At 47.5% G+C, this 13,529-nt stretch overlaps 1 protein-coding gene across 3 annotated transcripts in view; it reads right to left on the reverse strand.

The window, feature by feature from the left end:
- The window catches only part of Mthfd1 (methylenetetrahydrofolate dehydrogenase, cyclohydrolase and formyltetrahydrofolate synthetase 1), a 74,128-nt gene that overhangs the window by 14,227 nt on the left and 46,372 nt on the right, over positions 1–13,529 (reverse strand). For all 3 annotated transcript variants that reach the window (XM_052739549.1, XM_052739550.1, XM_052739551.1), the window contains 7 exons: positions 10,893–10,995; positions 7,755–7,831; positions 6,623–6,763; positions 4,871–4,939; positions 3,687–3,798; positions 3,448–3,587; positions 658–699 (listed from right to left, as the gene is read on the reverse strand). In XM_052739549.1, coding sequence (XP_052595509.1) covers positions 658–699; positions 3,448–3,587; positions 3,687–3,798; positions 4,871–4,939; positions 6,623–6,763; positions 7,755–7,831; positions 10,893–10,995 — 684 coding nt within the window. The remainder of the gene's footprint in view (positions 1–657; positions 700–3,447; positions 3,588–3,686; positions 3,799–4,870; positions 4,940–6,622; positions 6,764–7,754; positions 7,832–10,892; positions 10,996–13,529) is intronic.

The raw sequence follows: 13,529 nt of genomic DNA on the forward strand, positions 1-13,529 counted from the left end.
GTAACTCAGCTTTGCGTTTGTAGAGAAAATGTTACTTCTAAAGGTCTCTCCTGGCTTGATTTAAATAGCATTTAGGACTTATTCGGTGCAGGAAAGACAATGAAGGAAAGAAATGTGCATCATCTAGGGCATGGCTACTTAACTCTGGTACTACTGTCATTTTAATCACTAGGGGGTGGGGGGGTGGGGGGGGCGCTACACACCCCGGGCTGTTAACAACAATCCCTGGCTTCTACACATCAGATGCCAGCAACACCTCCGGAGTCGTACTCTCTCTAGCTGGGTATGGGGTGATCCCAGCACTTACGGGGCTGGAGTTCAAGGTCAGCCTGATCTATATAGCAAGACCCTATCTCTAACAAACAGCAAAAAAGGCTTCCAGATACAGCCAAATGTTCCCTGGGAGTAAAGCGGTGAGAACCAGACACTGGTCTAGGACAAGGGCTTCCTGCCATCCTGGTTGGGCCAATTCTACTTATTGCTACTTCTCTGGTATGATTTCCAGTGCACCAAAGGGTTTTTTTTTTTGTCACCCCCCATTCCCAATCCCAAGGAACAGCCCAGGGTCAGAGTGACTTATTCTCCATGGCCAGATTAAGACATGCTGATTTGGGGTGTGGTTTCCTAGGACAAGTGCTCAGACATCATTATAGTTACCTCCTCTGTGTAAGCCTTGGGAAGAGGCAGTCCAGCAGTGACCTGGAAGGAAGGAGACAAAGTCAGGTGTGCTTCCATTTTGAGAGGCCAGCGGCTGCACGCTTCAGAGAATAAACGGCCGCCGGCCACGTGAAGCTGTTTCCCGCCCAAAGGACTTGGAGCGTGAGACCGTAAAGCACAGGGCAATGGCTGCTTGTGAGCCCAGGGGTGGTCCTTTGTGAACCGAGACGAGGGATGAAGGCCACGGTGGACAGGAATACGCTGTGGCAGGACAGTGATCCCACTGAAGGAAGCTCACACCAGTGGAATGGAAGTAAAGGGGGGAAAGAGAGCCTCCAGCCCCGCCAAGGTCACTATGGATGCCTAAGGTCAGGCCCGCGAAGAGCGCCACCCGCTCAGGACTTGGCAGGAGGGGGGAGGGGTGGGTGGGGGCTGAGCAAGGATGACTGAACAAATAAGAGGCAGATAACAGCCAGTGGGTACCCGAGGTCTCGGTCCCTAGCACTTGGAAGACAAAGGCAGGAGGATCAGTTCAAGGTCATCATCAACATAGGGGGTGGGGGCCAGCCTGGGCTATGTGACCCTCTGTCAAGAGGGGAGGGGGAGATCAGGGGTGACAGTGGAGGCCCTTCTCCCTCTACATAGTAGATTTAGAGGTATATGAACTCTACAGCGGTATATGAACTCACTGTCACTAGAGGAGGGGCCTGGGCCTGGGGCCTGATCTGGAAACTGGCTCAGCTCTGCTGCGAGGTACACACATGCAGAGGGCTCAGGGTTGATGCACTGCCACTGTAGACAACACACAGTGATTCAAAAGCCCCTCGCTGGGTCTTCTACTCTGCAGGAAGACGAGGTCTGCGTGTCCAGTCTACAGTACTATGACCCTAGAAGGGCCACGTGGACGACAGGCAGGAAGCAGTGACCTTCTGCACAGCTGCCCACTGGTCTGGCTCCCCGACAGAGCTGTACAGGCACAGCTTCCTCGCAGGACTGCCAGGGGAGGGGCCCAGCGTCACCACAGTGAGGCTCCCAGGCCGGTCCAACCTTTTGACACTGCCACTATGCTGTCACCTACAAACTTCTCACTCAAGAACTACACAATCGAGTTACAAAAGGGAAAAATAATCTTACCCACCCCCCCCCCCAAAAAAAAACCCTCAACATTTTTAGTAAGTTTAAGGCTTTGTGGGGCTTTATTGGCAGCTATCCTGGCCACAGGCAAGTCGGTCATGCTATGGTGTGAGGATAATGACTGAAGGGCATGTGAGCAGGGGATGCTGGCTAGCATGGACGAAGACAGCCTAGCTAGCATTCCTGGCAGGAAGGGGTGTCCAAGGTTGGGAAAGTCTTTCCTATCTCAGGGGCAACTAGACTATGGGCTGAGAGGGGCCACGTGAGTTAGGAAAGAGCCTGTGCAGTCTGGGGACCTAACCTGGGGGTGGGGGGTGGGGGGTAGGGCACCCAAGGCCAAAATGATTTCCTTAATGGGGCCTTCGATCTCTCACTGAGTGGACCATGAAATCTCCAACGGTTACGTGCCATGGGACATCACAAGGTCACGTGCAGAAGAGAATCAATCCACTGTCTCTAGTGAACCAGACTGAAGAGAGAGGACATAGACAGCGCCTGTATTTTATTTCAGAAAAATACAGCCACTTCTCATTTAAAAAACTACGTATGTTACTGTGCAACTCAGTTCTAATACACTAAATGCTAAGAGCTGTAACTCCTATAAAGAAAAGCTGTTTTAGGCCTTCAGTAATTTGTAAGTGTACAAAAGGCTCTAAGGGCCTGGTAGTGAAACACTTGCCAGGTGTGTGCAAAGCTCTGGGTTCAATCCCCAGTGTACCCCCATCCTGAAAACACACAACAATCCAAAACATCCGAGAACTGCTCTATTAGACAAATGGGCGTCGCTGCACCAAGAGACAGAGTCAAGCTCTTGCTCCCCAAGTTGCAACACCAATGCCTAAAGAACAGAAATTTAACACTACAATGGCCGCTGACCAGTACAGGCAACTTTACACTTTAGTGTGAAGAAGAAGAGGTGTGAAGCAGCCGGGTGTGCTGCGACATTTACTCCCAGCACGCGGGAGGCAGAGGCAGGAGGGTCTCTCTAAGTCAGAGCGAGTTCTAGGACAGCCAGGGCTACAGTGTGAGATCCTGCCTCAAAAAGCAAACCAGCCAACCAACAGAGATGCGAAAATACTAGACTAAGAAGTATTAGTTTCTAAGCAATGGGAGTTCAGGAAAACACATCAAGTCCAGGACGCAGCTGACCCTGAGCGAGCCCACCTTTTCCCTCACCAGCGGCTGGTCCTGAGCGACCTGCCATTCTCTTTCACCTGCCTCTGGCAGTCCCACCAGCTCACCACAGGCTCTATCAGGGCCCTGTCAGCAAGAACTGCGGCTCACAAATGACTTCTGCGCAGCGTCGGCTGGCTGGCTGCCAGTGTCAACATCAAGAAGCAAAATGGGATTCAGATTTATAAAGAACAGGTTGACAGGGAGTTTCCTGTCCGTAAGGCCAAGCACAAGCCGTTGGAGGGGTTTAGATAGGCAGGTGACAAAACCAGTGTGGGTCCCCTTAAAATGCTGCTAGGGGATCTGCCCCTGAGGGTGAGGTGGCCTGTACAGGAGTTATCTGGCCATCCCTGGCTTTGGCTCCCTATCCATCGTGAGGATAAATGTGTGTAATGGAATGCCGACCCCGGGACGAGTCTTGGAATTTCCTGCGAGCCTCTAGAACGTTCCTGACAACCACTCCCTCGGTTCCTTGATCCTCACCGTAGGGCCGCCCCCGTGCATCTTAAGAGCCCTGACAGTGGCCACGAGCACCACCACGTGTGGCTGGAGACCAGAATACCGGCACTTGATGTTGAAGAACTTCTCCATTCCTATGTCTGCGCCGAATCCTGCTTCAGTCACTGCAAGGAAGACGAGCATCTGTAAAATCACCGCCGCCACTCCATGACATTAAAGGAAACACGAGTCTCTCCACCGAGGGAGGAGGCACAAGAACTCACCTACGAAGCCCTCGGGGCCAACGAGCTTGAGCGCAATCCGGTCTGCGATGATGGAGGAATTCCCATGTGCAATGTTGGCAAAGGGCCCAGCATGGACAAACACTGGTGTGCCCTGTGGAAACCAAGACATCGTGAGCAAACGCGCCAACTCGGCTTCACAGTAGCCAAAGGGCCAGGAATTGGAAGGGGCTGGAGTTTGAAAAAAGACTTCCAGGAAGAAAAACACCAGGCCACCCCCTTTGCTGTGGAATAGAATATTTGTTTAACTATGTAAAGATGTGTTGCATTTGTTTATGCTGCATTTGTTTAACTGTGTAAAGATGTGTTGCATTTATTTATGCTGCATTTGTTTAACTATGTAAAGATATGTTGCTGTTTCACCTTGCCTGCCTAAGGCACCTGATTGGCCAATAGCTAGGCAGAGGAAGGATAGGTGGGGCTGGTGGGCAGAGAGAAAAGGGGAGCCAGTCAGCCCTGGCCACTGCAGGGGATCAGCCAGCCAGCCACAGAGGAAGCAGGAAAGCAGGATGAACAGTACATAGATGAGGTCAAGGAGCCTCAGGGCAGCACACAGATTAATAGAAATGAGTTAATTTAAGTTATAAGAGCTAGCTAGAAACAAGCCTAAGCTAAGGCTGCATTCAAAATTAATAATTAGTCTCCGTGTTATGATTTGGGGACTGGTGGTCCAAGAAAGCCTGCTACACCCCTTTTCTGTGGCTGTGCTGGGAATCAAACCCAGGGCCTCTTACATACCAGGGTAAATGCTATGCCGCTGATCTATATCCCCAGCTCCAAAGCCATTTATTTTATATTATTTTAGAACACCCCCTCCCTACAACTGTAAGAAAGGAAGTAAGGAAAGAGATGAGCAACAGAAAAGGCTTCTATGGGATGGCAATATGGCTCACTGGGCAGAAGTGATTGCCTTACAGGCTTGGAGACCTGAGTTCAAATCCCAAAGCTCAAGTACAAGTACCAGGAGAGAACTGACCCCACCAAGCCGTCCCCTCACTTCCACGTGCATACTGGGGCACACACAACGCTCCTATACCAAACAGATTTTTAAAATCTTTCAAAAAAAAGATGAAAGGTGTCTGATTCTACAAGGGAAGTGTGCTTTCTACTCTCTTGGCTCTGAACAGAGGAAGTGAGTTCTGGGCCCCAGGAGTTACCCAGCTCACCTCTAAGGTCTGCATGAGGTTGGGCTTGATTGCATCCTTCATCAGCACTGTGAGTGCCCCGCTCACGCCCTGCAAGACAAGCCCATGAAGCATCAACTCGTGCCAGCAGAAATCCAGTCTCTTGAAACCAAAATTCAGCACTCCGGGGCTTCTCATTCATTTGGACCATCTTGGAGCAATTAGAGCTTACTCCTAATCTCAGCCATTCATCTTTAGTGCTTACTTTTCCCCGCTGCACTAGGAAGGCACCAGTTATCTTGGCGGGGAGAGGAAGCAGAGTGAAAATGGCACTCTCATACAATTTCTGAAAACGCATGCGGCGCTGGAAACAAGCGTCTCAATCAGGCTCTGCGGCTGGCCGATGTGGGGGCTCCATTTAGACCAGTTTAGAGTAGATATGTTAGTTCCAACAGCAATGAGTTATTTATAACTTTGGTATCTGAGCAGAAATGGGCATAAATGGAATTCAATGTATGTTTCCCAGAGCGGAAGCTAAACTACTAGCCAGAAGCCTAATTCTGACTCCTAAATCCAGCTCCCCCTCTTATCATCACTGAACAAACCCCCAGCAAAGGAAAACTAAGCGATGGTTCTCATTTGTATTCAACATTAATGTGTTTCTAAATTTACGGTCTGGGTGTTAAAATTTAAAACACATTATCAACTGTGAAAACAAAGTTCATATTTTCCTCCCTTTTCTAAATCCGTCTGCCATAACACCAACTATGCTGGTGTGTGCTGATACAAACAAGCCTTTCAAATTTTGATCTAAAGCAGGCGTGGTGGCGCGTGAGTGTAATCCAGTGGTTCTCAACCTGAGGGTCGTGACCCCTCTGGCAAACCTCTATCTCCAAAAAAATATTTATGTTACGATTCATTACGGTAGCAAAGTTACAGTTATGAAGTAGCAATGAAAATAATTTTGTGGTTTCGGCTCACCACACCATGAGGAACCGTATTAACGGGTCGCAGCATTGGCGAGGTCGAGAACCTGTGCTATAATCCCAGGACGCAGGCGCTAAACTAAGAGGACTGCTATTGACTGGAGAATAGTCTGGGCCACGTGATGAGTTCCAAGCAAGCTAGCGTTAGGCTGAGACCTTGTTTGGAAAAAGATTTTCTTTAAGGAGTTTTATTTCAAATTTTATATCATGTACATAGAGAGCTGGGCATAGTGGCGACCACTTTTAATCTCAGTACTTTGGGAGCAGAGGCAGGAGGATTTCTGTGAGTTTGACGCCAGCCTAGTCTGCACTGAGTTCCAGGGCAATCAGAGATACATAGAGAGAGCTTGTCTAAAGAAAAGGTAACAACAACAACAACAACAAAAGACCAAACCAAACCAAAACACCCACCAAAAACCAAACAAACAACAAAACAAAACAGAACAGAAGAAGACCTAACCAGAAGACCATCAACCAAACTGGCCAATGAGTCCTTCCAGGCCAAGTGGTACAGGGAGGCACTGAGGTAACACCCGACACTTGGATGATAGGTGTTCCATACAAACTCTAGCTGCAGCTTGCTCAGGAAGACCCCTGCAGGGTGAAAGCATCATTCAAATCACCCTGCACTTGTGGCCCTTACAAAGCTCAGTACCACTGCCATCATTCACTATGAAGAACTTAAAAAAAATTTTCATAACTTTTGCAATGAGCAAAATCAATTAATGAGTTAATCATAACATTTTAAGAAGAGTGTAAATTTTGTTTTCAATAATCACAGAGAGACCCCAGCATGCCTGGCACTTACCAGATCCTCGGCACTGATGGGCTCTCCTTTCTTACTGGATGCCACCACCATTTTGCCCAATCTCTCTCTCATGTCTTCCAGAGAACTAGTGAGGGCCAGAACAGCCATGATTTCACTGGCCACAGAGATATCAAACTGGGCCTGTGGGCAGTCAAAGAGACAAAGGCAGAGTGTCTGTGTCAAACCAGAAGCTAACAAGGATGAAACAGAACTATCTAAATAATCTTTCAGCAGTCAAAATTTGTAATTGTTCAGATGCCTAGAGTAATCAAAAGCTCAACGTTTTAGCCGGTGGCGGTGGTGGTGGCACACACCTTTAATCCCAGCATTCAGGAAGCAGAGCCAGGCAGATCTCTGTGAGTTCGAGGCCAGCCTGGTCTACAAGAGCGAGATCCTGGACAGGCACCAAAGCTACATAGAGAAACCCTGTCTCGAAAACCAAAAAAAAAAAAAAAAAAAGAAGAAGCTCAATGTTTTAGGGGTTGTAGCACTGGGGCAAAGAACTTGCCTAGCATGCACAAAGCCCCAGGTTCGATCCCCAGTACCTCATAAAATGGGTGTGGTAGTACAGGCTTATAATCCCAGAACTTGGGAGGTGGAGGCTGGAGGATCAGATTCAAAGTCATCCTCAGCTATATGTTTGAGACCAGCCTGAGCTACATGAGACCCTTCCTGCACTCCTACTGCCTCTGCAAATTGTAGCACGACCAATCTGCTATTATTTTATCCCTGTGAATTGGTTACAGTTGGTTACATACAGGATACAGTTTCCCTAATGTATGTAAAAGGAACACCACAGGTAGTCATTCTTATGCGGAAGATACATACTACCCAACGGCCACAGAAGAGGAGCAATTCTGATTAATTTACATGCAAGACTATTCAGTTGGGGTTCTCCACCTCCAGGAAAGAACGGTGCGTGCGGGGAAAACCACACAGGTGACACATGGATTTGCTGCCAACGCTGTCAAGAGCACTCACTGCCACACCCACTCACTGCCATTTTAAAAAGGAGAAGGCAGAAGAGCACCTGCCGCTGTGGTCGCAAAGGAGGGGTGGAGAAGGAGGAGGAGGGAAGCGGCCAGAGCTAGTTCCCGCCCAGCAATTACCGAGACAAGGTGCCGACAGTTACCGTGCGTGTGTGGCCTTTCTCCGTGGGAGCCTGTCCAATCGTGATCTTCCTCAGGAATCTGTCGTTGGTGTCCAGCACTACAGTGGAAAGGGAGGGCGAGGAACGGCTTTTAAGAAAAGATACGTAAATAAATGGAGATCCAGTGCGATGGTAGTGCCGGCTAGCACCGGGGAGACTCCGGGTTGATGCCCCCCACCCCCCGCCAAAAAAAAATGGAAGAAAGAAAGAAGAGAAGAAGAAACACAATGCTAGGGAAGATGGCATATGCCTGTAGGGCCAGGACGCTGAGGGCGGAGGCGGGACGGCCTCAGATGTAAGGCCTTCCTGGGCTAGATGGTATGACTCTATCTCAAAAGTAAATACATAATTGCACAAAGATGGAGGGACCACAAAGCTAAAGGGAGCAGCAGAGGGGTTTTTGTTTGTTTGGTATGTGTTTGTGTGTGTGTGCTGTTACTGTTTTGATTTTGAGACACGGTCTCTCTATTATGTAGCTCTGTGTAGCCCTGGCTGTCCTGGAACTTGCTCTGTAGACCACACTGGCCTCAAACTCAGAGAGATCCACCTGCCTCTGTCTCCTGAGTGCTGGGATTAAAGGCGTGTGCAGTTTAGCAACAGTTTTAAAATAACAAATCTAACCTAACGATGGCCTATTAATACTTGATTTCAAAGTGGATGATGAGCTGGAGGAATACAGTGTAAGAAACAGCACACATCAGAAATGTAGAGCTCCGGTTCTTAAAGCAAAGGAATGTGGAGTGGTTGAACTTCATTCCTTCTAAAGAATTCAAACAACTATAAATTCTGGACTCCATTTCAAAGCACATTCTATATTAGCAGAAAAACAAAAACAGAGCAACCCCGTTTTTGAAAAGGCTAAGGTGTGTATTGCTCTGTGGGGTGACTCACTGGTCATACGCCCACACAAGGGCCATCCACTCAGACCAAGTGCAAATGCCTGTGAAACACTCCAAGCCACAGGCCTGGCCTCTTCTTAGCACATTCTCTCGTGATGACAGAATATATACCCAATTGTATAACTTCAGGGAACCTGGAAAGGTTGGCCACCAACCAATCCAAACCTCACTTCCCAGGACTAGTTACTGTGTGCTATTTAGGGGGCTCCTACATTTGATTTTCCTATGTGCAGGATCCAAGGAAACATATTTCATCTTTGCCATGGGTTCGTGGCACAAGTCTCCTAGAGCCCTTGGAATGTTAAAGGGACAGAGCACCTCAGAAGGGGTACGGTGACCAGTAAGGACAAGCGATTGGAGGGATGGAACTTTCAACCCCATCTACAGAGAAACTGACTCCACCCCATGGATTGAGGGATGGAGGTAAAGACCTATAAAAATCACCACCACCACCACCATCATTATCCTTAGCAGCAGCAGCATCATTACCACGACCACCACCATCATCATCATCATCATCATCATCACCATCATCAGCAGCAGCAGCAGCAGCAGATTTACATGTATAAAACAATGAGTTTCCAGGCTGGTTAACACATGAAGGCACAGGGAGACGAGGTATATAGATCTTATTAGGTAGGTCTCCAACTGGCTCTTCCCTAATTGCTTCCTTTCTAACAAGCCACTGAGCATCAGGAAAGAAAAAATAGCCAGGGGTGGTGCCTCATGCCTGTAAATCCTAGCACTTGAGAGGCTGAGAATCAGGAGTTCAAGGTCAGTGTGGGCTACATCGTAAGACACTCTCTCTACACACCAATAACCCCCGCATACACACACATGCTAAAGTAAATGATTAAACAACGTGTTAAATTCTCATAACATATGGGGAGCTTGTTTTCTTCTAAAAATACTGCGATGGGGTCGGTCCAGAGAGATGGTTCAGTGGTGCAGAGGACTTTGTGCTATTGCAGAGGAGTGGGGCTGAGTCCCTAGCCTCAAATGGCAGCTCCCCAGCATCCAGAGTAACTCCAGTTCCAGGGGATCTGATGCTTCCTCCCAATCTCCTTGGGTACCAGACATGGACACGGTGATCATATATCCATACAGGAAAAACACCCATACGCAGGATAAATAAAAATATATCTAAGAAATTTAAAACATCGCAGCATTTGCTTAAAGCTTTTGAGGCAAGAGGAGAAATGCCAGTATCGTTTTTCATATTAAGAATGTCATTTTGGGGGGCTGGAGAGATAGCTCAGAGGTCAAGAGCATTGGTTGCTCATCCAGAAGACCTGGGTTCCAGAACAGGCATGGGCGCTCACAGCTGTGGGTAACTTCAGTTCCAGGGTATCTGATGCCCTCTTCTGGTCTCTGTAGACACTACATGCATGTAATGCATAGACACAGATGAAGGCCAAAACACTCATACACATACAAATTTAAAAAGAAAAAAAAATTTTTTTTAAAGAATGTCATTTTTAAAATGCCAGGATGGTGGTCCACACCTGTCATCCCAGCAGGGACATGGACACAAGAGGGCTAGCTCAAAGTCAACCTTGGCTACAGAGAGGACTCAAGACCAGCCTGGGCTACATGATCAAAACAAACAGAAACTCCAACTCAACAGGACATTGACAGTTATTGTGCCAATAAAAACAAGAAAGAAGTTGGCCTTACAGTGCATTCTGCATGACCAGATGAGAATTTCTTCTCTGCAGGGAGACAAAGGAGGTGGGCAGAAAATAAAATCCCAAGCCCTGCCCGCTAATTGTACACAGAGAAAGGCAACACATGGCGGTAAAGTCAGGCAGACGTCTGAAAAGCTGAAGGCTGACGAGCGTTACAAGACAAGTTAATAAAATGAGGAATGATGAGCAGGCTGAAGAGACAGATGAAAAATAAAGTCACCGGTGCCAGAAGAGTTCTGAGAATAAAGAGCACACATGATTCAAGTGATTAAACATCATTTTCCCACTTCACGACACCAAAACTTTCTGCATAAAATTGAAACTTAAAAAATGTTATTTTTGGTTTGTGCATGAACTTCCTTGAAACCCTCATTTTAATCAACACCGAACAGACAGCAAGACATTCAACCAACCCCACAAAGGGACATCTACACAGTGGCTAAGGTTGGCAAGGATATCCTGGACAGCAACCTGAATGGGGGGTGGGGCATCCTGGGGGCATGGGAGGCTGGCAGCCTGGGCAGGGTACATACCTCTCTGCCACGTAATGGTTTCTGGATCAATATCCAGTCTTGCAAATCTGTTGATCTCATCATCCGTCAGTGTCGTGGGGTCAGTCTTTTCAATGCCTAACCTCTGGGGGTGGGGGTGGGGAAGGAAATTAAAACATAAAATGAGACAGAGGAGGCAGAGGCAGACAGATCTCTGAGTCTGAGGCAGTCTGGTCTACACAGCATGTTGCAAGACACCCAGGGCTGTATAGCCAGACCCTGATCAACAAAACAAAACAAAACCAAAACTCGGAGGAGAGCTGTTTCCTGACTGTGGATGTGATGTCAGCATTTGCTTCAAGCCCCGCCGCCCTCATTTCCCCACTATAAGGGACAATACTTTGAACTGTAAGCTAAAATAAATGCTTTCTCCCTTAAAAAAAGAAAGAAAGAAAAACAGAGAAGCATGCTCTTTGTTTTTTAAAATCAACCTTTATCTGGAGGTAGGGTCTCCCCTAGGAAATAAGGACCATGAATCCAGTCTGTGGCACACCCTTGGAATGCCAGCATCTTAAGATCACGACTCTCTGGCTAAGCCTGGAGGGTCTTTCCTATTCCCAAATGGTATTTCTGCTCCTATAACTCCACTCCAGAGATTTCCCTCAACATGGCAGAAAACGGCCCCAGTGGAGAAGTATCAGGGCACCTCTGGATTCATCAAATCTATTGAAATGAAAAGCAACATGCAAAGCTTTAAAAATCAGACTACCGAGAAACCCAGTTGAAGTCCAATTTTAGGAAAGGCAAAAACGAGCAGCAATCAATAAAAAAAATCTATTAAAACTCCTTTATACGTTTTTATACGGCTCAATAATTTTGCTGACTTCTTATTGTTCTAAAAAGGCATAAAAAAAAGGCTTTTTAAAGATTTTCTTCCTTACAGAATTTAGGTACTTTTAAAATTTATTTACATACAGTGTCTACACAGGTCACTTTTCAAAATGGAAAATGGTTATAAAATTGTCCTCTTCCTCGCGGCAGTCATGAGTCAGTGAGCCCGAGCAGGACCCACTCTGCCTGTGGCTCTTTCCTTTTCTTTTTCCTTTTATTGTTATTGTTATTACTGTTATTTTGGTTTTCCGAGACAGGGTTTCCTCTGTGCATTCCTGGCTGTCCTGGAGCTCACTCTGTAGCCCAGGCTGGCCTCGAACTCACAGAGATCCCCCTGCCTCTGCCTCCCGAGTGTTGGGATTAAAGGCGTGCGCCACCACGGTTCTTTTCTTACATATGAGAACGTGGAAACGTCAGGTGGGTCTCTGGTGTTGTCAGGTGCCCCACGAGCCTAGAACCTGCTACTGTTCAAAGAAACCCACAAACCCCTCAACAACCGGCTCTTGGAGGCGATGGTCCATCTCAACCGTCCATCCTGGAGATGGCACGCCCACGGGGAATTGTCATGATTAAGTTAATGGAGGGGGTGACAGACTTTGAGTTATGACCCTGCATTGCACAAAAAGGAACAAGGGAGCCAGGCAAACATCCACAGCCTTCTTAGCTTCTCCAGGAGGCTAAAAGGTGACCAGCTGCCTATGCTCCCCTGCGGTGACTTTCCCACCATGATTGGACTGTAATTTCCAACTGTGCGCCAAAACAGAGCCTTCCCTCCTCACTTGCTTTTGTCTGGGTATTTTATTTTTTTTTAAGTCATAGTAACCCACTTTTGACTGAGCACTCTGGGCAGACTATGAAAACACTAGGTAGCAGGGTATGGTGGCACACGCCTTTAATCCCAGCACTCGGGAGGCAGAGCCAGGTGGATCTCTGTGAGTTCGAGGCCAGCCTGGGCTACAGAGTGAGTTCCAGGTCAGTCAGGGCTATACGGTGAGACCCTATCTCAAACACACACACACACACACACACACACACACACACACACACACTCCACCACCACCAACGAAGTACTATGCAGTGGGGAGTGCCTGGGAGAGAGGGACAGGAACCTGGGCCCTAGTTTGATCCTTGTAAAGGGAACTGTAACACTGGGCAAATCTGATTTAAAATCCTTGAGTGACAGCACTCGGGAGGCAGAGGTAGGCGGCGGATCTCTGTGAGTTTGAGGCCAGCCTGGGCTACAGAGTAAGTTCCAGGAAAGGCCCAAAACTACACAGAGAAACCCTGTCTCGAAAAACCAAAAAAAAAAAAAAAAAAAAAAAAAAAAAAAAAAAAAAAAAAAAAATCCTTGAGTGAATTGTCCCCTCTCTCTGACAGGAGGTCCCATTAGGAAAGGTAAGGTAACAAGTCATCTGCTCTTTCCATAGTACCCCACCACCTCACATGATATATGCTGTGATGGAGTAACATGTAACACTTGATGTACCTGATGGCCAGGTTTCTGGGGAGGCAAACAGCTAAGGAATATCAAACTGCTTAAAAGCTACTTAGTATATTCTCAGTGGTCAGCAAAACAAAAGCAACAAACAAAAACCCTGATAATGAACTATCAACAGAACTGTAAGTAGAGCAACATGTAAACAACACATATGCTAAAGATCTCTCCATGGGTTACTCTTGCAGCATCAAAATACAGAGTTGCTCAGGGCTGGATAGACGGCTCAGGTTAAGAATACTTGCTGTTCTTACAGAGGACCCAGGTTCAGTTCCCAGCACCCATATGGCAGC

This window comes from Peromyscus californicus, unplaced genomic scaffold (genome assembly GCF_007827085.1).
Source record: "Peromyscus californicus insignis strain IS unplaced genomic scaffold, ASM782708v3 Scaffold_15__1_contigs__length_86483966, whole genome shotgun sequence".
Taxonomy (NCBI): Eukaryota; Metazoa; Chordata; class Mammalia; order Rodentia; family Cricetidae; genus Peromyscus; species Peromyscus californicus.